The 23,300-nt window shown below is 37.6% G+C and overlaps 1 protein-coding gene across 1 annotated transcript in view; it reads left to right on the top strand.

The window, feature by feature from the left end:
* The window catches only part of LOC127625213 (coronin-1C-A-like), a 73,857-nt gene extending 50,589 nt beyond the window's left edge, over window positions 1–23,268 (top strand). Inside the window, 10 exon segments of the mRNA XM_052100359.1 lie at window positions 6,741–6,863; window positions 8,223–8,352; window positions 10,001–10,182; window positions 10,285–10,404; window positions 10,589–10,693; window positions 11,848–11,993; window positions 12,451–12,508; window positions 14,159–14,278; window positions 14,280–14,402; window positions 20,377–23,268. Of these exon segments, the coding sequence (XP_051956319.1) occupies window positions 6,741–6,863; window positions 8,223–8,352; window positions 10,001–10,182; window positions 10,285–10,404; window positions 10,589–10,693; window positions 11,848–11,993; window positions 12,451–12,508; window positions 14,159–14,278; window positions 14,280–14,402; window positions 20,377–20,496 (1,227 nt within the window). The 3' untranslated portion in view covers window positions 20,497–23,268.
* The last annotated feature ends 32 nt before the right edge of the window (window positions 23,269–23,300 follow it).

The following is a 23,300-nucleotide window of genomic DNA, read 5'->3' as shown; positions in this document are numbered from 1 at the left end:
GGTAGAGTCACATGGGGTAACCTCCTCGTGGTCGCTATAATGTGGTTCACTCTAGGTGGGGTACGTGGTGAGTTGTGCGTGGATGCCACGGAGAATAGCGTGAAGCCTCCACACGTGCTATGTCTCTGCGGCAACTCACTCAAGCCACGTGATAAGATGCGTGGACAAAGTCTCGGACGTGGAGGCAACTGAGATTCGTCCTCTGCAACCCGGATTGAGGCTAGTCACTACGCCACCACGAGGACTTGGAGCACATTGGGAATTGGGCATTCCAAATTGGGGAGAAAATATAAAAAAAAAAAAAAAAAAAGTTGAAAAAGCAAATATATATATTCAAGCACTGTCACAGATAAGAAGTGCACACATCTGAAGCTCAGCTTTCACAAGGACTCCTCTAAAACAATAGGAAGTTTTGCTCGAAATGTTGCATTTCGATTTATAGATTAAATTTTTAAATGCTTAGATTAAATTTTATCTGCATCTGGGAGAAACTGTGCACCAGTTTTGTTTGTGCAAAAGCTTGGCTTTTCTGACTTTTTTTGTTGAATAACAGTGATCAATGTACGTCGTCATAAAATTAGAGAACTGCACCTCAAAATTCGAACATAAGTGGTCACATGGTATGCATTTGGCATGCATGGTAATAACGGGTGTAAACAGCATTGTGTCTCGCCTGACCACATGTGATCGGATTACCCAAAACGCACCTTAATACCAAGTGTAAACCGGGTCCTCTCTTCTTTAAGAACAATACGAAGAGTGGATTAATTTATTCTCGCTCTCTCGCTATCTGTCCTGCAAACACACATTTTAAAGTCTTGAATGTGCTGTTAAATGGAGAACTGTAGTCTGTGCTCTTGTATTATTAGTAGTGTTCCTTAAAGATACACTCAGTAATTCTAATCCATTACACTTTGCAAATATCTCCTCGCAGTCTGCTAGCTGTCCGTTCTGTGGGTGGGCTGAATTTTTTATTTTTTTTTTTTATTTGTACACCGTCCTGGCTCTGTAAATAGGACAAAAACAAAGTGGATCAGACCGATCCACACAACACTACTCCAGGCAATCAGAAACTCCAGGCACTAAAAACGTGGACATTTAGTGCACGTGCAGAATCAAAAAATTCTGCACGTGCACAGAATGGGGGGGTGGGGGCAAATTCATTAGAACAGCAAATCTGGCTGATGCAAACTTTCTAAACTCCAAGGAGGACAAATGAGAAACGGACCAAGAGAAAAAAGTCAGACAAATATAAACTGAAAAATAAGGATTGTGATAAGTCAAGGGCTAGGAGCTGTGTCAACATTATCGAGGCTTTTCACAGTGGAGAGACCTCCAAGTGGTAAAATGCTTGAAGGCGGATGCAGAAGGTGCTCTTTCTTTTTTTTTTTCTTTTTTTTTTATAGGTGGGTAACATAAATTTTGCTATGTTTCACAGAACCCATATATGCTGTTGTTGTGATGTTAGATTTAGTTGCAGGAGAGTTGCGAGTGTCTGGAGCTGGTGTGCGTAAAAACGTCTCATCTTCTCTTCAAGTTATCTTAGCAGAAGCAAAATACTGAATTTGGGGAATGGAGCTTCCAAAGGAGCACTGAAGGGAGGGGGTGTGTTTGTTTTGGCAGTTGAGTTCAAATATCAACCGTGTTTCTCAGGAATCACTGAGTGAACCTTTAAGGCGCACATCACTTAATATTGCTCATACTTGGGGGTTTGTTCAAATCCTCTCGCACTCGCTCGTTGCATCACAATAAGTCTGTTGCCGAGATGTCTGTGACTGATATCATCTGGACAGCATTGTGTTCTATTTTAAGCATTATATTTGTTAATAAAATCTGATACACATCAAAAGAGCTAATCCTAATGGATTTTTAAATCATAAACATCTGTCTGATGATGTTGTAACATGTGACAAGCAAATATTTAAGCCAAATATTGTAGATGAGCTAACACAAACAAAAATATGCATCAAATAGACATTTTGGCGACACACATGCTATACTTAATCTTGATATGATTCCGGAACATTTGAAAGGCTGTTAATCTGATCTGTTTCTTTAAGCTTTTGTTGTCTTATTATTTTACTTCTGAATCATTTGCATGTCTTCAATGCATTTAAAAGGTCTTATCACAAGCTTAAATTGTAAAAGAAAACCATCCAGACTTCAACAGCAGTGGACACCTATATTGTAAGAGCTTCATAATATACAGTAACACTGCCGGTTAATGCTTTATCTCTGAATGTTTTAATAAATTATAAGGGAGTAAAAAAACAACTAATTAAAGAGTTCATAGACAGATCATCACTGCTGACCTTCTGCTGCTTATAATGTCAGAATCAATACAGATGCTTATGCTTCATCCTGAACCTCCTGTGTTAAAAGGGATTTGAGTTACACGTTCTTACTGGAATGTTCTTTGGGGAGTGTTCTTTTGTCACCTTCCCTCTCTTTTTCCTAAATTTCTTCCCACATTTCTTTGACCAGGCATGTGGAGCAAAGGACTATGGGATTGCTAATGTTCTTGGTGTGTGTTTTTTTTTTTTTTTGGGATACATGTGATGACCACAGCTTGACTTTGGTCACTTTAGACTTTTTAAATACATTGAACTGCTTAATTTTAGTTACATTTGTAAATTTTTTACATTAGGTTAATTTGCTAAGTTTTCAGGAGTGTACTAGCATGGCTTTAAAGCTAACAGACTAAAAGCCGCAAAACTTCAATATGAATTTTATGAGGTCTTTAAGTATATTCTGTTGTTATTGGCAAGCAGCAGTGCAGTATTAGTGTTTAAGGGCCTATCTGTCGCCATGTTTGTTTAGCTGGTCACGGAGTGATTGGTTATCAGTATTCTTGATAATAGGGCAGCACTTCTTTTTGTCTGTGTGAGTCTTGGATTATTTTCTCTCCATTTGAAAAACATCTTATATTCTCATCTATCAGTTGCTTTTTTTTCTATTACCTTTGATCCTTGTGCAATGCTGCTTTGACATCATTCTTCATTGTTCTCATTCAAAACAATCCACACATACTTATCAAAAACAAATACGAGAGGCTGTTAACTGACGAATAACTGAGATAGGTATAGTTTTTCTTTCATAAGACTGTTATAACCTTGCCCAGACTTGAACAGGAATGTGTACACTGAGTGATTTTATGTGCAGGTGGGTAGTCTTTTTGTAGTTTTGGGTGCTGGTTCATTTTTTTTTTTTTCCACAGTTCATGCTGTTGTACTTTAATGGGCGGGGCTTTTCACTGTGATGTTTTTGAACCACAGGCAAAGCAGGAAGTCAGTGCAAAGAAGCAGGGTGGACAAAAGTATGGGTGTGGTTTTCTCTCTACACAGATTGAACAATGTGATCAGATGACACCTGATAACACAACCCTATGCAGTGATTGTGGTTTGCAAGAGGACAAAGGTCAGGGCCTGCAGTGCAGAGGGCACTGATGTCATCAGAAATCAGATGACTGGGCATGGGACCACAGCTGGGCCATTTTTTTAGCTTCTTTGTTTGCCGTTAAAGAGAGAGGATGGAAAAAAAATGTGTTGTATAAGGGTTATATAAGGCAGTGGTTCTCAACTGGTTTACATTGGACATCAAGTGGCGACCCAACGCAGTAAAACATGTAACCTGAATTTAACATAGCCTGGGTCGCATTTTATTTTATTTTGCATAATTATGTTCATGGTTTTGTGGCATGTATCAAGTGAAAGAATTTTTATAGTTGATGTCAAAATCAGAAGAGTAATTTTTCTCACCCCCCTTTAAAAGGTTGATGTGCCTATTTATTTATTTATTTATTTATTTATTTATTTATATGAGCCCATTATATTTATTATCACTATTGTTTCCTAATATCAAACAGAGTATCTATTACACAAAAGAAAAACTTTGTCCATAAGTCTTGGAGGTCCAGACTTCATGTACTTGCCCTTATATATTTACAGTACAATGCCATATAACCACAGGTAGGAAAATTGATGGGTCCTCATTACTGTGATTAGGTCAATGTAGTTAGTCTTTAAAAAAAAAAAAACAAGTGTGTGTGCACAGATCAGTCTCAACATTAAAACCACCTGCCTAATATTTTGTAGGTCCCCCTCGTGCCACAAAAACAGTGCCAACCCGCATCTCAAAATAGCATTCTGAGATGATATTCTTTTCACCACAATTGTACAGAGTGGTTATCTGAATTACTGTAGATTTTGTCAGTTCAAACCAGTCTGGCCATTCTCTGTTGACCGCTCTCATCAACAATGCTTTTCCATCCACAGAACTGCCACTTCAGGATATTTTTTTGTTATTTCTGTAACTGGTGATCTCCTGGGATTTTCACGCACAACAGTCTCTAGAAATTACTCCAAAAACATCCTGAATCGCATTGCATTTTCAGACGAGAAGCATATTTAGCGCGCATAAAGCAGCAAAATCAAGATGAATATCTCAACATTTGTTTAAATTAAGGAAGAACCTTGGCATTGTTATTTCACTGCTCCCAACTGCTACCAATCCGAACAGACCTGTGGACCCATTTTTGTGTAGCGACCCACCAGTTGTGAAATGCTGATATAAGGTGTTCAAAATGAAGCCAAATTCTGTCACATACAAAAACGTTCAGGCAAAAAAAAAACATTTGGATTGGATGGTGAAATAGTACATTATTGAAATGTAACAAATATAACTTTCCATATATTTTCTATTGAAATAAAGCATATAAAGAATAGAAAATGGCTACGGACAAAATCTACTGTAGTTTAAATGTAGTTTTCTATGGTTACACTCAATGAAAATGTATCCATATGCAACCTTATATACACTCACCTAAAGGATTATTAGGAACACCTGTTCAATTTCTCATTAACGCAATTATCTAATCAACCAATCACATGGCAGTAGCTTCAATGCATTTAGGGGTGTGGTCCTGGTCAAGAAAATCTCCTGAACTCCAAACTGAATGTCAGAATGGGAAAGAAAGGTGATTTAAGCAATTTTGAGCGTGGCATGGTTGTTGGTGCCAGACGGGCCGGTCTGAGTATTTCACAATCTGCTCAGTTACTGGGATTTTCACGCACAACCATTTCTAGGGTTTACAAAGAATGGTGTGAAAAGGGAAAAACATCCAGTATGCGGCAGTCCTGTGGGCGAAAATGCCTTGTTGATGCTAGAGGTCAGAGGAGAATGGGCCGACTGATTCAAGCTGATAGAAGAGCAACTTTGCCTGAAATACCACTCGTTACAACCGAGGTATGCAGCAAAGCATTTGTGAAGCCACAACATGCACAACCTTGAGGCGGATGGGCTACAACAGCAGAAGACCCCACCGGGTACCACTCATCTCCACTACAAATAGGAAAAAGAGGCAACAATTTGCAAGAGCTCACCAAAATTGGACAGTTGAAGACTGGAAAAATGTTGCCTGGTCTGATGAGTCTCGATTTCTGTTGAGACATTTAGATGGTAGAGTCAGAATTTGGCGTAAACAGAATGAGAACATGGATCCATTATGCCTTGTTACCACTGTGCAGGCTGGTGGTGGTGGTGTAATGGTGTGGGGGATGTTTTCTTGGCACACTTTAGGCCCCTTAGTGCCAATTGGGCATCGTTTAAATGCCACGGCCTACCTGAGCATTGTTTCTGACCATGTCCATCCCTTTATGGCCACCATGTACCCATCCTCTGATGGCTACTTCCAGCAGGATAATGCACCATGTCACAAAGCTTGAATCATTTCAAATTGGTTTCTTAAACATGACAATGAGTTCACTGTACTAAAATGGCCCCCACAGTCACCAGATCTCAACCCAATAGGGCATCTTTGGGATGTGGTGAAACGGGAGCTTCGTGCCCTGGATGTGCATCCCACAAATTTCCATCAACTGCAAGATGCTATCCTATCAATATGGGCCAACATTTCTAAAGAATGCTTTCAGCACCTTGTTGAATCAATGCCACGTAGAATTAAGGCAGTTCTGAAGGCGAAAGGGGGTCAAACACAGTATTAGTATGGTGTTCCTAATAATCCTTTAGGTGAGTGTATATATATCTAATAATATTTTTTAAACATTTTTATAAAGCAAGTATAATGCCTAGAGGAGACTTCCATGATCGCGTGCCATGACTAAGAGCGCTAGGACAAAAATATTTTAATAGCAACTCTAATTTAAAGCTCAACACAGGAGCAAAAAAAGCTTATGAAGTTGGAAATTGATCTCAGCAAATCAACTCTTTTTAAAAAGTCATTAAAATCATTGTGATATTCATGATATTAATTTTAAATAGTCAACAAAGGAATATTTCTCATAACATAAATATTTGATCTCTTTTTACCTTTTACCTAATTTTTCTACACTGATTCAAAGATTATGTAATTTGAGCTTTCTCACACTCCTTTGTCTGACCTTTCACTCTGAGGTCAAGGGTTAAGGACCTGTTGCACGTGCATTTGTGTCTCTATTTGGAAACAGAGCTTCAAGAACAAAAGCCCACAATCTGTTTTCATTATCAGCTGTCGTGTGTAAATGTTTCTGCTGTTAGTCTGAATGACCGGAAGAGCTATTGTTTGAAAATCAAGAGTGGAAAAGATGTCCCTCCCCACTCTTTATTTTTCCAGAACTTGGGTCAGGCTAAAAGAGTTTTTGTTATTACATAGAGCTTTGCTTATATAGACCTAATTTAATTTCACCAATTGGGGTAGTATGCTTTAATAACCTAACATTTCTCTTTGTGTTTTCTCTCTGCAGTCGGGCCGTATAGATAAGGCATACCCTACAGTATGTGGCCACACTGGTCCTGTTTTGGACATTGATTGGTGCCCTCACAATGACCAGGTCATCGCTAGTGGATCCGAAGACTGCACCGTGATGGTACGTCACCCTTTCTGTCCTCTCTTCCATTAGTTCACTCTCATAAAGGACTGCACTACCCTTCACAATTTATGGAAATAAAATGGGTTGCAAATGCCGTTTCAGGTTTACTTTTTAGATTTATCTTCCCTGAATTATCATCATCATCATCTGCACCCACCCATCGAGTCCATGTATTTCTAGCAAAGTCTCGCCCATGACTCATGTGAACAGCAGCAGATCGGATCTCTACAGAACAGATTGCTTGATCTTCTGGCCTGTTATAATTATTTTAAGTCCATCTTGAAGTCATAGAATCAGCAGTTACTATTTTATAGCTCTGAGGTCAGTCCTGCTGGCTCTGGATATATTTATCATACTACTATCCCTTATTTGGCCAGTATGCACTAAAAATAGCAGCTCTAGTGTTTGTGTACGTGTAATAATGAGTGTACAAGTGTTTAGTCTAATACGATACTCTCTCATCCTCTCTTGTGGGATGAATCTTTATTTTTCTGTCTTTCACTGTCCTAATTCTTTCTCACTTATAGGTGTGTTGTATGGTAACATAATCAGTTTCATATTATGCATTTGATAATTATTCATGACAATATGATATTGAACATGTTTTTCAGTGTTTATAGTTTGAGAATGTGCCATATTTAGATATTAAATGAGAGATGAAAGGAGGTTGAAGAGCAGGAGGACAGACAGAGTGATAAATGCAAATAAAAGCAGGGAGAGTTGACGGACAGAGATGAAGTTGTTTAATAATGTGTATTTGAAGGCAAAGGGAACACCTGATGAAATGGCTGTATATGTGCATATATTTAAGAAGGTGTATCAGTAGCTTGCATTTTATAGGCAACAAGGTCATACTTGGAGGCACAACTGCTCTCCTTTATTTGCCATCTGCTGCCCTCTTCAGTCATATTAATGTAACTGTGAAAGATACTCTAAAGTTTGTTAGCAGTCAATCAAATATTCAAATATTTGGGGTGCTAGTGCACTAAAGTAATGCATTTGATTTAATTTAACTTTGATGTAACCAGGGTCCAAAATTATAATTTTGCCACACCTTCCACTGGAGGATGAATTGAGAAAATGAGCAGGCCATAATTATTTCTTAAAACAATAAATTACTGTATTTTACAATACGTTTTCTAGCTACACAATGATCTATTTTTGTTCCCATTACAAAGTCTCCAGTGATATTTGTCTTTGACTACCTCCCTCCCTGTCTGTCTGTCTTTACTGTCCTATCTATTAAAGGCATTAAAAAATGTCCAAAAAATACAAATTTAAATACAAATTTAAGCTAAAGTGTTTTGACAACAATGGTATTTTTTTTTTCTCTCTCTCTTTTTTTTTTTTTCTCAGGTGTGGCAGATCCCAGAGAATGGTTTGGTGACCCCCATATCAGAGCCAGTGGTGGTGCTGGAGGGTCATTCTAAAAGAGTGGGCATCGTTACCTGGCATCCCACTGCCCGCAACATCCTCCTCAGTGCAGGTGAGAAGTGTCTGCTAGTCCAGCACTGACTCCTCATAAAATCTATGTAGAATCTATAATTTTATAATTTTCACCCAAGCATCTCTAGATACAGACTTGCCCACACTCCCTACACCAATACCAAATTAAAATCTTTCTCCCATAATCTCTTGATGGCGATTAAAGCTCCATCCCACAAACTTTTTGCAGGGAGTAATACACTGATGCCTCATGACCTTTTCCAAAAGCTGTAATCACCACTCCGAGTATCTGCCGCTTTATGGGAGAGTATGCTACTCCCAAAAATAGTACAGAGCAGGTGGCGCAGCTGTAAATACCTAAAAAAAAAAACTGAGATCTGGGAATCCAAAACTGTTGAGCCAAATTACCAAAGGATCTCAACACTCCACTCTCTTATAGGTCACCAAGTGTAGTAACCCCCCTCACAATCCACTCTGACCAGCAGAAGGGGGACTTACCAATACATGGGCCAATTTACAAAGGTGGGCTTATGTAATTTGTTGAAATGTAGTCTGGGACGTTTACTATTCCAAAATGAAGTGCAGAGCTCGATACTCACACATCTGCTCCTCGCATAACGTAATGTGACTGGCCTTTTAAATTAACAGATAAAAAAGAACTTTGAAAAGAACCCTGAACATGTAAATACAAATGCATGTTTTTTCTGGATGGGAAGCTAGTTGCTAATATATAGCTAGGTGCTAACTACAAATTTAACTTCAAGTTCACTTACACTGTATGGCAATGTACGATTGTGTTGCGTTCTAACTTGAACTTAATATTAAAATTATTATTGTGCCACATAGCCATTATTGATTACAGGACTTAATATTAGCTCCATGCAACTGTATTTTAGATGTTACCACACGACGCAAACGGAGCTGTTGGAGTTTTAGCTAACTACTTGTCAGCCACTTGAAAGCAAGCTACACATTATCTGCAAATAGCAACAACAGGTCTTTCTTTGTCAACTTGGTTGTCACTTAGCTAGTTGTCTCTTAAAATGTGGTGTCTCTGTTTTCAAAAACAGTTTGGAAAAATTAGCAGAACTGTCACAACTTGCCTGTCCCGCAGGTAAGCGAACATGTTGGAGGTGTTCCCATGTTTTGCTGCCAATTTTCTGCCACATGTTTTACACAAAGGGAAACCATCTTCAACCAACAATCCGTCTGCATTTTTATGGAAACCAAAATACTTCCACACTTCTGAATTAACCCTTTTAGACAGCGGATAAAGGTTTGGTTGCATTCCTCGCGCAGTGTTCTGAATCTTTATTCGTTGATGTAAAAAAAAAAATATTGTGTGATCAGAAAAACAATTTGGTTAAACACGCTATTTTTAAGTGCCCACGCTATTTTTAAGTGCCCACGATAAAAATATTGTGCATGTTAATTACATGATGTACTGTATTACTGTACATCTTTGAATGAGTTAGTCTTTTGCATAGGTCTCTTCCTAAACTAGAGAGATTCGTTTTTTAGAGAGATCTTTTTTTTTTTTGTGTTTTTTTTTTTTTTATAAAATCATGTTCAATATGATGACGATTTCCCTTTTGGATAGATACCTTACATGTGTTCCTTAATTTTTTTGCGATTTACTGTACATCGTTCCATCCTAACATCTCATTGTTTTCTGGGTTTGTCTGCAGGTTGTGATAATGTGATTATAATCTGGAATGTGGGTACGGGAGAGGCCATAATTACTCTGGATGATATGCACCCTGACATCATCTTCAGCGTGTGCTGGAACCGCAATGGCAGTCTCATCTGCACTGCCTGCAAGGACAAGAAAGTCAGAGTCATTGACCCACGCAAGGAGGAAATCATTGGCGTTAGTATTTGCTTTTCTGAATCAAATTTATCAAACAAAGTTTGGCTGCTGAGTTTGAATGCATGCGAGCAGTGTTTTGATGTATTCTTGTCTTGCTGACAGGAAAAGGACAAAGCGCATGAGGGTGCCAGGCCCATCAGGGCTATTTTCCTATCTGACGGCAAAGTGTTCACCACTGGTTTTAGCCGCATGAGTGAGAGACAACTCGCGCTCTGGGATCCGGTCAGTTGCTATGGAAACCACACACAAGTTTCATTCCAATACCTGATCTTTCATAACTATATATGCAATTTAACTTCAGATTCTCTTGTTTTAATTGGAAAGAAAATAGATTTTAGTAGCATTTCCTTAAACAAGTGACTTTTTGCTATAATCAGACCATAATATATGCCTTTTTTTCTCACAGGAAAATATGGAGGAAGCAATCTCTGTGCATGAGATGGACACAAGTAATGGAGTCCTCCTGCCCTTCTATGACCCCGATACTAACGTGGTCTATCTGTGTGGAAAGGTAAATGCAGCACATACACTTGGATATTTAAAGTTAATGGACTAATCTGAGTGCATCCGTGTCTTTCTGTTCCGCTTAGAATACACTAACATCAAAATTAATTATGGCCGTGTGTCATTCCATGGTCTTTAGGATATGTACCATGGAAATATATATGGATTTCATTCAGTTCTGTGTTATAAATGAAAGTTCCATTACTGTGCGATTGTGCTGCCAGAGTGTTTTTTTTTCTACGGGTAGTTAAGTCTTCAATCTCATTTTCAACAAAAGCTTAAATTGGTAGTAAACCCAAAACTTTTTATTCTTGCATCATTTACTCACCCTCATGCGATCACAGATGTGTTTGACTTTGTTTCTTTTGCTGAACACAAACAAAGATTTTTAGAAGAATATTTCACCTCTGTAGGTCCTCACAATGCAAGTGAATGGTAACCAAAACTTTGAAGCTCCAAAAATCACACAAAGGCAGCATAAAAGTAATCCATACGACTGCAGTGGTTAAATCTATATCTAAGCGATATGATAGGTGTGGGTGAAAAACAGATCAATATTTAAGTCCTTAACCATAAATTCTCCTTCCTGCCCAGTTGATAGCAATATGCATGAAGAATGTGAATTGCCGAAAATGAAAGTGAAAGTGGAGATTGATAATATTAAAGGACTTAAATATTCATCTGTTTTTCACCCACACTTGAATCATTTCTGAAAATATAGATTTAACCACGGAGTCGTATGGATTACTTTTATGCTGCCTTTATGTGCTTTTGGAGCTTCACATTTGTGGTGCCCATTTACTTGCATTGTAAGGACCAACAGAGCTGAGAAATTCTTCTAGAAATCTTCATTAGTGTTCAGCAGAAAAAGAAAGCCTTACGCATCTAGCGCCTTGCATGGCAGCTCTGCCGCCATTGGTGTGTGAATGTGAGTGTGGATGGGTGATTGGGACACAGTGTAAAGCGCTTTGGTAACCTCTAAGGTTAATAAAAAAGTGCTATATAAGTGCAGACCATTTACCATTACCATTTACCATCTATTCCTTTAAAATGATTATAGTGGCCTGTTTACCCAGAACTGTCTTAAGTCTGTTGTTTAAATATGGATTAATGTTAAAAGTCTTTCATAGTTGCTCTGATTGAGGTTTTTGTCTCTGATAGGGTGACAGCAGTATCCGTTATTTTGAGATCACGGATGAGGCTCCTTTCGTCCATTTCCTCAACACCTTCACCACCAAGGAGCCCCAGAGGGGCATGGGATACATGCCCAAGAGAGGGCTCGATGTCAACAAGTGTGAGATTGCAAGGTGTGCAAGTATTGTCACATACTAAGCATATCATATCACAAGCTACTGGAAGCATGTTATTTTTTACTTTTGTACCTCCTTTTTTATTTTGTATTATTATTTTAAATGATGTTTTGATATTGTTTATTTTTTTGTTGCTAATATCTTTTAATTATACTTTAGAGTGCTTTTTGACAGCATAAATCTATATCCAACCAAAAGAGGGCAGCACGAATCCATGAATTAGGGAAAAGTACAGTAGCCTTTTAAGATGTATTCATAAGTATGAATAGTAATTCAGTATCTGGGTGTATGCATTTGCATAATATTGCTTTGTGCTATTTTTATATTTATCTTTTTAATTCTTTGTTTTGTTCTACTTGTGAACATGACATGTTTGGCAAATGAGTCATACACTAACTTCTGCTAAACTTGTGGACATGTTCTAATAGAGTTGTCTATTTGTGTGTGTTCTCAGGTTTTACAAATTGCATGAGAGAAAGTGTGAGCCTATCATCATGACCGTTCCAAGAAAAGTGAGCCTTTTGATATGTTTTGCACCCTTGTTTTAGAGTACACCAAAGCTGCAAGCATGTATTACAACCTGAGCAGCAACTTCCTCCTCCGTTGGCTTCTGTTTTCCGCCAATGTCAAAGAAGTGTTGTATTTGCTGACCAAATCCTGTTTTGAAAAGGCAGTTCAAACTGACTGCGATTGTTTGCTCCAAATCCAAGTTCCTCCCCATTCCTCCTGTCCCAGCAAGTCTCTTGTCACATTTTTATATTTGATTTCAAACCTCAGTATGTTTGCGTCATTAACATGAGTTTGATCATCAACTGCAGCTGTTTACAAGGGTAGCTAGGTAATGACTTAAAATTTAAAATTGTACTTATTATAATGCATTAAAATGTAGAAAGTGGCATTTACTTGACATTTTTAGTAATGTCTTTGTCCCTTTGGCACATGATTTACGCAAATAAGCCACTTGTTGTGCGACGAGAGATCATTAATGAGCACTAGCGGTACATTTTCGCATATTAGGCTGGATTGCTTTCATAACAATTTTAAATCGTACTTGAGTACACATGAATTGTACCCCAGGCTGCTTTTTTATGCAGACCCAGGGACAGTTCCTTACCTTAAAAGCACACATGTATCCCAGACGTCTATTTGATGTGTCCATCTGGAAGACGTAATTTTAACGTTGTTTGCTCATCTGCAGTAGGGCAATAAGACGTATGCTAATAAGTATGTTTCGGATGTCAATAAGACGGTAAGATTTACAATGTTTGTGAATCTGATCCTTTTTAAGATGTTTAGCAGATGTTAATTAGATTGTGATGCTTTCCAGATGAAAAGATCCAAAACAGACATCTCAGAGATGTACTTGTGCAATCTGGGTAGTGTTTAGAAAGTTGGGTAGGCCGCTCATTCCAACCAAACAAACCAGACTCCACATCAAACGGTCTCCGTTTCATACGTAATGCTGTCCTGTGAAAAGTCCTTACAATGCCTTTAGAATGATTGGCAGCAGTGTTTATCTCGTCAACAAAATCATTGACAAAAATGTTTGTTGACGTAGGTTTTTTTTTTATTTTGTCGATGATAACTAATATGAGACGAAAAAGAGGCATCGGATATTTGATTAAAGCTTGGTCTGTTATAGTTTGATGCATGTTTTTGGCATTTTGCACATAATCATCACCTAAAAGATATTATTTTTGCTGACTAAAATTATATGCTATTTAGTCAGAATAAAACTGACTAATGAATTAATAAATTAAAATGAATGAATATGACATGACAAAATATTGACTAATTTTTCAAGGACATTTTTGTCAAAAGACAAAGTATGACTTAAAAAAAAATAAAATATAGAAACTGATTGGCAGCATATATATAATAATTGTTTGTAATTTTTCCCAAATTTGGAAGCACTGGATAGTAGTGTCTGCTAAATTAATAAATTATGGTAAATGAATGTAAGAAGCAGAGTGGAATATTTTCTCAAACTCCTGGTAGACACTGAGCATTGTATTCATTTTGTGTAGTCTGAAAAATTTACCCTGGAGAAATAGCATCAACAAATATTTTTCTTCTCCCAAGACATCTATTTTATAGATTTAACACCTCGTGTTTCATATCCTGCATTTCGTTACAACTTCCATACTCTTATCTTTTCTCAGTCGGACCTGTTCCAGGATGACCTGTATCCTGACACGGCGGGGCCAGAGGCTCCACTGGAGGCCGAGGATTGGATTGAAGGGAAGAATGGAGACCCCATCCTGATATCCCTGAAACATGGATTACGTTCCAGGCAAGAACCGTGACCTCAAAGTGGTCAAGAAGAACATTCTAGACAACAAGATGACCAAGAACACTGAGCATACCACCCATGCCAACAAGACTGCCACCTCTACACCATCTATCGTGAGTGGGGCTAATTTACTTATCCCTGTACTGTTCATTATCATCCAGCCAGACCCAGACATCTGCGGAATGGATTTAAACATGGTAGAACTACTATACGCTCTTAAGGCTTATTTATACGTACTGGGCGAAGGGGCGTATTTTAGTTTCCCTAACAATGATTATGAGATGCAGTGATGTTTTTGTTCTGTCAAGGTGTTCGCTTACTGATATTCTCCTGTTCGCGCACATCTCTGAAATTCTTGACCTAGGTGAACTGGGCTAATCGAAGAGCATTGACGATTGGTTAAAAGTAATTGTGGGTGTGGTTTGGACATGGCATTTTAATTTATGGTTAATAGGGCTGAAACGATTAGATGAGGGTATCGTCAACGTTGACAATAAAAATTTGTTGAAAAACATTTTTGTTGTCTAATAGGCGTTTGATCTAATTTAAAGTAACATGAGATAATATGAAACTCTAATGTTGACGTGAAGGAGGAGCACAGCAGCTCGCTCCTGACTGAGGAGAGGAAGAAAACACATGTCCAGATGCACTCTAAACTTTCCAAACAGCTTCAGGTGATGTAGATCACAAAATATCATGGAAATATAATGGAAAAATGCAAAATAAGGAAATAAAGAAGCATTGTCATCATGAAATAAAGCAGAGCCGGATCTGGCATTCCACTTAAGCAACCTGCATGTCAGAGCATCTAAATAGCAAACAACCTGGCATTATATATTGAATGCATCCTTTATTAAAGTTCAAATAATAAGGAAGTGCATCATAAACAAACTACAAAAATGGCATTTCTCTGTGTGGTCAGCGCCACGTCTATGAAACTGCACCAGACTGAGGCACCCTCTGACGCGAGGACGCCCGTCCCTCGTTTGCTGTAGCTATATTAATAATGTGATGGGTTGCGACGTATTGAATCATAATATACTGTAGCCTATATGCCACGTGTGTACCTTTATTGTGAAGTATATCAGCGATACGCAGCTCTATTAAGAAGATAGAGTTTGTTTTTGTGAGTTAAAGATGGATTGAAGTGAAAATCCAGATGAGAGTGTAGTCTAAGCCCCTGATACATTGATACAAAGTTTTTGATCAGTCTTTTTTGGCTTGTTTTCCCCCCAAAAATCTAAACAACATACATTTACATTAGTAGCTATACTGCAGAAGAAAACAAATTTATTGGAGAATGTTGAATACAATTTTTAAATATTTTAAAACAAGATACTTTTACCTAAGAACCAACATATGTTCTCTAAAAGCAAGTCTAAATATCTTATGTGGAAAACAAGACAAAACACTTGATTACAATAGGTTTTTTTGCAGTGAATTTTTACTGAATTAAATTTCCTTTTAAATTCAATTAATGTAATTTAGAGATGTTTTTAAAAGATGATTTTGTCCTCTTTATTGTTAGTAAGCATGTATAATTCAACCTTTTAAGTCTAGGCACAAGCTGAATAGTCTGTTAAGAGCTAATGATTAATCATTGCAATAATTAACCGACTAGTGGAATAATCGTCCTATATTCGTTAGATTAGTCGATTATCAGAATAATCCTTAGTTGTAGCCCTAATGGTTAATCGGGTTCTCGTTGTCCGGGGGTTACAGTACTCTGCTACAAAATTACTCCAATATGCCCATCCCTATTTCAAACCTGTATGACTCGTGAGATGTTAGGCAGAATGTTAGCCTCTATCACCATTCACTTTCATTGCATCTTATTTCCATACAGTAAAAGTGAATGGTGACTAAGGCCAACATCCTTCCTAACACATTTTGTGTTACACAGAAGATAGTCATACAGGTTGGGAACAACGTAAAAAAAAACATGCAAGGAGTGGTGGTGATGTGTACTCTGTACATTTTTGTGAAGTTCTGTGGGTACTGATTCTGTGTGGTCCTGCTTCCAGTTTTGTGTTTCTATGCACTTCCTCTGTGCAGTTTTTGGGAGGGCTGTAACAGTGTCAATATAAAATACCATCCATATAATTAACAAAGTCTGTCTATTCAGAACTACACACAGTTAAATTATTGAATTGTTCTGGGTCAACATCTCCTCTTCACTCATATATATATATATATATATATATATATATATATATATATATATATGTATGTGTGTGTGTGTATATATATGTATGTGTGTGTGTGTATATATATATGTGTGTTTTTATAGTTGCCTGAGAGAGACGTTCTAGAGCAAACTCAACCCCCAACCACATGCCTACTTAATCACATGACAGCAACACCACATGTGTGCCTCGCCTTCTAAACCCAGCTCTCCCCGCTCAGGCCTGTAATCACAGAAACCAGTGAGCTACCCTACAAACACACCAACCTTTATTGGTTGCATATGGTATTTGATCTCTTATTTTGTGAAACTGATTCATAAGTTTTTGTCAAATTACTTTTTATTTAATAATCAATGTCTAAATACAGTATGATAGCCTAGTTACATGCACATATATTACGTTTCTTGCTACTATCAACATCGTTATCAAATAGACTAAAGGAACACTTGATTGACTAGGGTTTCTCCAGTCTTTCTCTGCTATACTGACCACGTTTCCATGAAAATTTTAATTCTGATTAATATTGGAATTTGGACGTATTCCTATATATGCACCGATGAAGTCAGAAGTTTACATACAACTTGGCCAAATACATTAAAGCTCAGTTTTTCACACTTCCTGACATTTAATCCTAGAAAACATTCTCTGTTTTAGGTCAGTTAGGATCACTAATTTATTTTAAGAATGTGAAATATCAGAGGTCACGTGACGCCATGCAAGAAGCAGATGTGTGAGCGACGGGCTCTGCGCACTTTGCTACATTTTTTATTATTCTCATTTTATAACTGGGTAAAATTCGATACACCCAGTTACACATTTGCTACACAGACGACTTCTCGTGGCCATTTTAATTTGGTTCTGGAGGCTGAAGTCAAGCGTTGCATTGCCCTCCACATGACAAGAGTTGCAGATAGCATCACCGAGGCGCGATTTTACGAGTTTGCCTTAAAGTGGGAGGTGTGCACAATAAACATTGAAAACATGTATTTGGAAGAGAGAAAAAAAAGCTTGCAGTTGCTTTGATAGCTGAAAGTAATAAAAGGGCTAGTTTATGTTTAGATCTAAGCGTTTTCTTGGTGAATTTAAATTAGTTCAATAACTGGGGTCTCTGATATTCGTTAACGATAAGGTAATATTTAAATAAAAGAAATGAGACATTCAATGTTTGGACGGTTTTTAAATATATCTTGTTGCTTAGTACTCTCAAAGACATTGTTGGTGAAGCAAAAACGTGTGTGAAAAACGCTTTGGTGTAAAGTCACTTCATGGACGTCAATGTATTCTGCAGCACTGACGAGAGTCATGTGAAAAACCCTTAATGCGTATAAATATCACTCACTTTTGCACATTAATCAACGGCGAATTTCTCCGAAAGGTGAGGAATTTGGATCCCTGAAATTATATTAAAAAAAAAGTCATTCATTTTGTGGAATTTGATAATTTTCCATGGCATGCCTGACAATCTTTCACAGCACACTAGTGTGCCACAGCACAGTGGTTGGGAAACGCTGCTGTAATACATCGATCAATTACGGCGATGGAAATAAAATTCTCTGAGTTCGTTACCAGAGTGGCAGATGTTGAGAAACGAATTGATTGTCTGGAGTCATTGGAGAGGGAATTATCTGCTAATCTGCCCGTGGCCAAAGTTGTTTTGGAACACGTTCTTTGAAAGCTTTAAATTCTTGAGAATTCTTGATTATTTCTGCGGGACATTGGAATGATTACGTCATCTGCTGCATTCATAAGCATCTGGTTCACCGTACATTTGTTTGATTGTTCAAGGACACTGAACGGCTTTATATCGGCTGGATTTTAGTTTTATGGAGGAACACTTGTAGGTGTATATGGACCTTTTCAGTTTAGTGTGCTGAGTTAATGCGCATGTTTTCTTTTTTCTGTTTGTTTGGTTTGGGGGGGGGGGGGTAGTTCGGGGTTTGATTGTACTAATGGGTAGTGTGGTCTGTATAATCTTTTGTGTTTTTTCACACAATACATTTTTTTTCTATTATATCAAAATGTTAATATTAATAGATTGTCTCTCTCCATGTGGAATGTGAATGGTTTGGGGCACATGGTTTATGGGGCGCATAAAAAGAAGAAAGGCTATTACTTTTCTTAAGCATAGGAAATATGATAGTGTTTTCAAGAAACGCATCTTTCCTCACAGGAAGCTGGAGAATTTGTAAAATATGGTGTGGACATGTTTTTTTTAGTGCTGGCTCTATTAAGAGCAGGGGAGTGCAATGATCCTTCCCTGTAGATGTCCCCCTCTCTTATTTCAAGCAATTTGAAAGAATAGCGAAGTCCTTCATTTGGAATAGTAAACATCCCAGGTTACATTTCAACAAATTACATAGGACAATTGACAAAGGTGGGCTAGGCCTACCCAAGATTTTGTATTATCATTATGCATTCGGTCTCAGACATTTGGCTCATTGGTAGCTTCCACCTGAGAAAGCCCCTCCCTGGTTTTGTATTGAACAAGAAGTTCTTGCCCCTATTTTGCCATTGCAGGGCCTGTCTATTAAACTAACCTGTGAAGTTATACCCCGTTATCTCGCATTTGCACTCGGTATGGAAAAAAGTGTCCAGAGTATTTAATTCGGACATTTATTTAAATGCTGCGTTGAGCCCAAAATTATGTATTGATAAGTTCCCCTTCTGTTGGTCAGAATGGATTTTGAGGGGGGTTATTACACTCTTACCTATATGAGAACGGAGTGTTGAGATCCTTTGGGAATTTTGCTAAACTTTTTGGGATTCCCAGATCTCAGTTTTATTAGGTATTTACAGTTGTTTCACCAGCTCTGTTCTAATTTCGGGAGTATCATAAAGTGGCAGATACTTTGGTAGAGGTGGTTGCTGCTTTTGGAAAGGGTCATGGCAAATGTTTTTTGGTGGTGCAGTGAGATTTAGGAATTTTCGTCGAAAGTACAAAGTTTTGTCTGTGAGGTGTTGGTACTCTGGTTTTGTTTTTTCACCAGTTGTCTCTGGTGATGAGGTGGCCATTAGCGCAGGCAACAAGTACAGCCATGGCCAAAATTATTGGCAGTGACATAAATGAAACCATCTGTAGGTAAAACAATTGGTGGAAAATTACTAATTTCATGCACAAAGTAGATGTCCTAAACAGCTTGCCAAAACTATAGTTTGCTAATATGAAATCTGTGATTTACGACTTCAACTCTATGTATTAGTGTTGTTAGTAGATTAAAAATAAATTTTTTGAAAGTGCTGTAATTTGACTATATATACTTTTTTTTTCTTGTCAAAATGCATTTCCCCCCTTTTTTAAGGAAAGAAAACAAAACGTAGCAATATAATGGTTTATACTATGGAAGGCTTTGTTTGGGAAATGTTAATAAAGATAGAAATGTGCTTAAATAGCACAAATTGAAGTAACATTAAGACTTTTCCTAAAGTCTAAGTTGGAGGTTGACTAATTGAAATAAGTAGTCCTCCCATAGGTTAGATATTCATTGCAATGGGCATTAAACCTCATAAACTCATCTTTCACACTATTTATCAGCCAACAGACTGTGGTTATCCGCTCATGAAGCAGCTTTCACAATTTGCCTCATGAAGCAGCTTTCACAATTTGCGTCAGGGCATCAATGCTGACTTCAAGCACCACTTTGATCTCCTCATTAAAACATTTTTAATGAATCGCATGCATTAACGCATTAATTTTGCCAGCTCTTGTATATGTATGCATCATGGACTGATGTAACCTGATTAAGCCAATATTTCGATTTCAAGAAATCGAAATAAGACAGGTGGCAGATGCTTGTTGCTGTCAGAATTCTGTGTCATATAAACACCTTATTTGGAATATTCACAATTACTTTTTTGAAACTTAGTACTTAATATTTGTCTTCCATTTTTTTTCCCTCAACAGAAAAGTGAAGCTAAGATGGACGAGCTGTTGAAAGAAATCAAATCTCTCAGAGAGCTGGTCAGCAGTCAGGATAAAAGAATTGCCAAACTTGAGGAGCAGTTGTCTAATATGGACATCTAAAGGACCCTGCAATCCCCTCCCCCTTCTATTCAGGATATCCCATTGGCCAGGTGGGCGGGACCCGTCACTGCCAATCACCATGACAGCGTTCCATCTGATGCCTGCCTTTTGCAAAGACTTTATCTGACATTCCAAGATGAATAGTTATTCCCTTTGCAATCCCCAAAATCTGTTTACATCTAATAGCCATTTGATGAAATGCCTCCGTTTTAGCTTTTACTCAGTCGCACTCCAAATCTTTCTGTAACAGTTTTTATCTGGTGTTCTTGAATGGTCTTAAGATTTTTTTTTTTGTTTTTTTTATTAAAAATTGTGACCAAGAAGATTGCGTGATGAAGCAGTTACATGAATTTGATGAGCTCAAAGTTTGAAGTAGCCATCAGTATTGCAATGCTCAATCTCGCCCTTCTGTGTTGCCAAATTTGTAAAGGAGTTGTGTACACACCTCCCTGACAGTATTTGACTAGCTTTTCATTTTTGATTTATCTGAACATTGTACTTATAAGGGACAAAGCAATATGCTAGTAATGGAAGGAGGGGAAATCAATGGAACCTCTGTTATTCATGTCTTTCTAGAGAATACAAAATTAAAAAAATTAAGATTTTAACCAACCTGGAAAACATGTAGCGCTGACAAGGTTTACAACCAGCACTGAAAAACATTACAGGTGCACTAATAAAAGTCCCACAGAATTATTTTGTGATTCAGGTACCCTTGTTAAAATGTTAAAGAAATGGTTTACTCAATTTAAATTCTGTCATCGTTACCCTTGAACTCAAATGGAGATGTTGGGCAGTATGTTATTCTTTATCACCAACTTTCATTGATTCTTCCATACAGTGAAAGTGTGGAGACTAATGGAAAATATTCTGCCTAACATCTTTTTTGTATTCCATGGAGGAAAGAAAGTATCATGGGTTTGGGAAAATAATGACAGAATATTTACAAGATATTAGTAGACAAAGGAACCAAAACAATTGTTTCTGGTTTTTGCCATGAAAACACCCAATAATTTATCTTCTTATGACCAAAACACTTCCTTTCTTGATGGCAGCAATTTCTCATAATGATTTGTTTTATTCTATTTTCTAATCTCTTTCTCCACTTTCCGTATTTTACATATCTGCACTTTGTCTTATACCATTTCCTGGATGAGGCCAGAAACTAACAGTTTAAAGCTGTTAGCTTCTAGTTTCTCATTCCGAAAGATTTAGAAATAAGCTCAGAACAAGAACATAGCCATAGATGCCCATTAGCTTTTGCAGCAAATGTTTTGAGGTCATTTAAGTATTCTCAAAAATAGCTTTTCATTGTTTTTATAGCTTTTTCTCTTGACTGTGGATCAAGAATGGCAGGTTAGAGATATTTCAGGTCTAAGGAACACTGTTAGTGCTGTGCTGTCGTGTTTGCTTTGTCATTGCTTTCTACAATGCATCTCATCATGGGTTGTGGCATCCATACCCTCCTGATCTCAGAAACTTCCAAGTGAATTGCAATCTGTTTGTCTATACATGCTTTTGCTGTGCATTGTAGACCATAACTTTCAGTGATACAGTGAGTTATAATTGACTTCCTTTTCCTAAAGGGGTCTTTTTGCTCTCCTAACCAAGCAGAACCAAATCTCAAGGGACAGCTAAGGCCTAGAGCATAATCATAGCTGTATTGGTCCTATTATGTGGGCCACATTTACAGGGTGATGGTAATTTGTTGATTGGTTTTGTAATTTTCCATGTTAAGGACAGAGGAGACTGAATCAGATCAGATTGCTTTGGTTACTTTATCAGATTTGCTGTGGGTTTTTGACACTTCTACATATCTCAGTTCTGATGCATCACTGCCTAGTGCCTCTTAGATTGGTTCTGAAAAGCACCTCCCCCTCCTCCACATGCTTTTCAGTTTTAGTCTAAAATACCAACCACCTCCTTAGCTCCCTACCACCAGCATACCACGGATATATTTTTGTCACAATCAGCAGCAACTTGATACCTCTGTCATTCTCTCTTTCATTCTTTCTCTCTTTTTGTTAAAGTTTAAAAGTTTGATGGGTTTGATTAGGTAGGGGCTGTGTTAGTGGGACAGATGTGCCAAGCCAGAGTGATATTTAAAAAGGACAACAGGGCTGTGAAATGAATGCCATCTCCCTGTCTTGAAACATCTACTGAACAGAGATGTGTTCCTTGAGATGTATCCATAGATGTTTCAAAACTGGACAAAACGATGGGTTATACAAGTAGTATTGGTGAAGTCTTGGGCCTCATTAAGAAATAAATGATCACAAACCAACGTCAGGATGTGATGGTCCAATAGTCATGTTATTGGGTGTTTTAAGAGGCCTTAAGGTCAGAGGCCCTTGTGATGTGGCTTTGAACATGTGTCAATGGAGTGAATGACTGACTTGAATAAAGGGATTACTGTAAGTTAAGAAAAGATAATACAAGGATAAGGCTGTATGTAAGTGATTGAATTTGATGCTTTGTAAATATATATTTTATTTTATTTTTAATTCCCCATTTTCCTTTTTCTTTTTTCTTTGTCTAAAGGAAGGTGTTGTCCATCTTTTGGAATTTTATGATTTTAATGAAATAGTTGATATCTCTGCAATCCAGCCCTCCCCCTCCCCCCCCCCTCTGCACACTGTAGGCCTTTTAATGTTTCCAATGATAGAAATGAATTACAAATCGAAAGGAAGGAAATGCAACTTTGTGGATAACTGTTCCATTTTTTTTTTTTTTTTTTTGCATTCATCAGATTACCAGAGAAATAAAAAAATAAACTGAACATGTCATTTGCCTCTTTGTTCTTC

The sequence above is a fragment of the Xyrauchen texanus genome, chromosome 3 (assembly GCF_025860055.1).
Source record: "Xyrauchen texanus isolate HMW12.3.18 chromosome 3, RBS_HiC_50CHRs, whole genome shotgun sequence".
Taxonomy (NCBI): Eukaryota; Metazoa; Chordata; class Actinopteri; order Cypriniformes; family Catostomidae; genus Xyrauchen; species Xyrauchen texanus.
The sequence above is the reverse complement of the archived record's forward strand: the minus strand, read 5'-3'. Positions and strand labels throughout refer to the sequence as shown.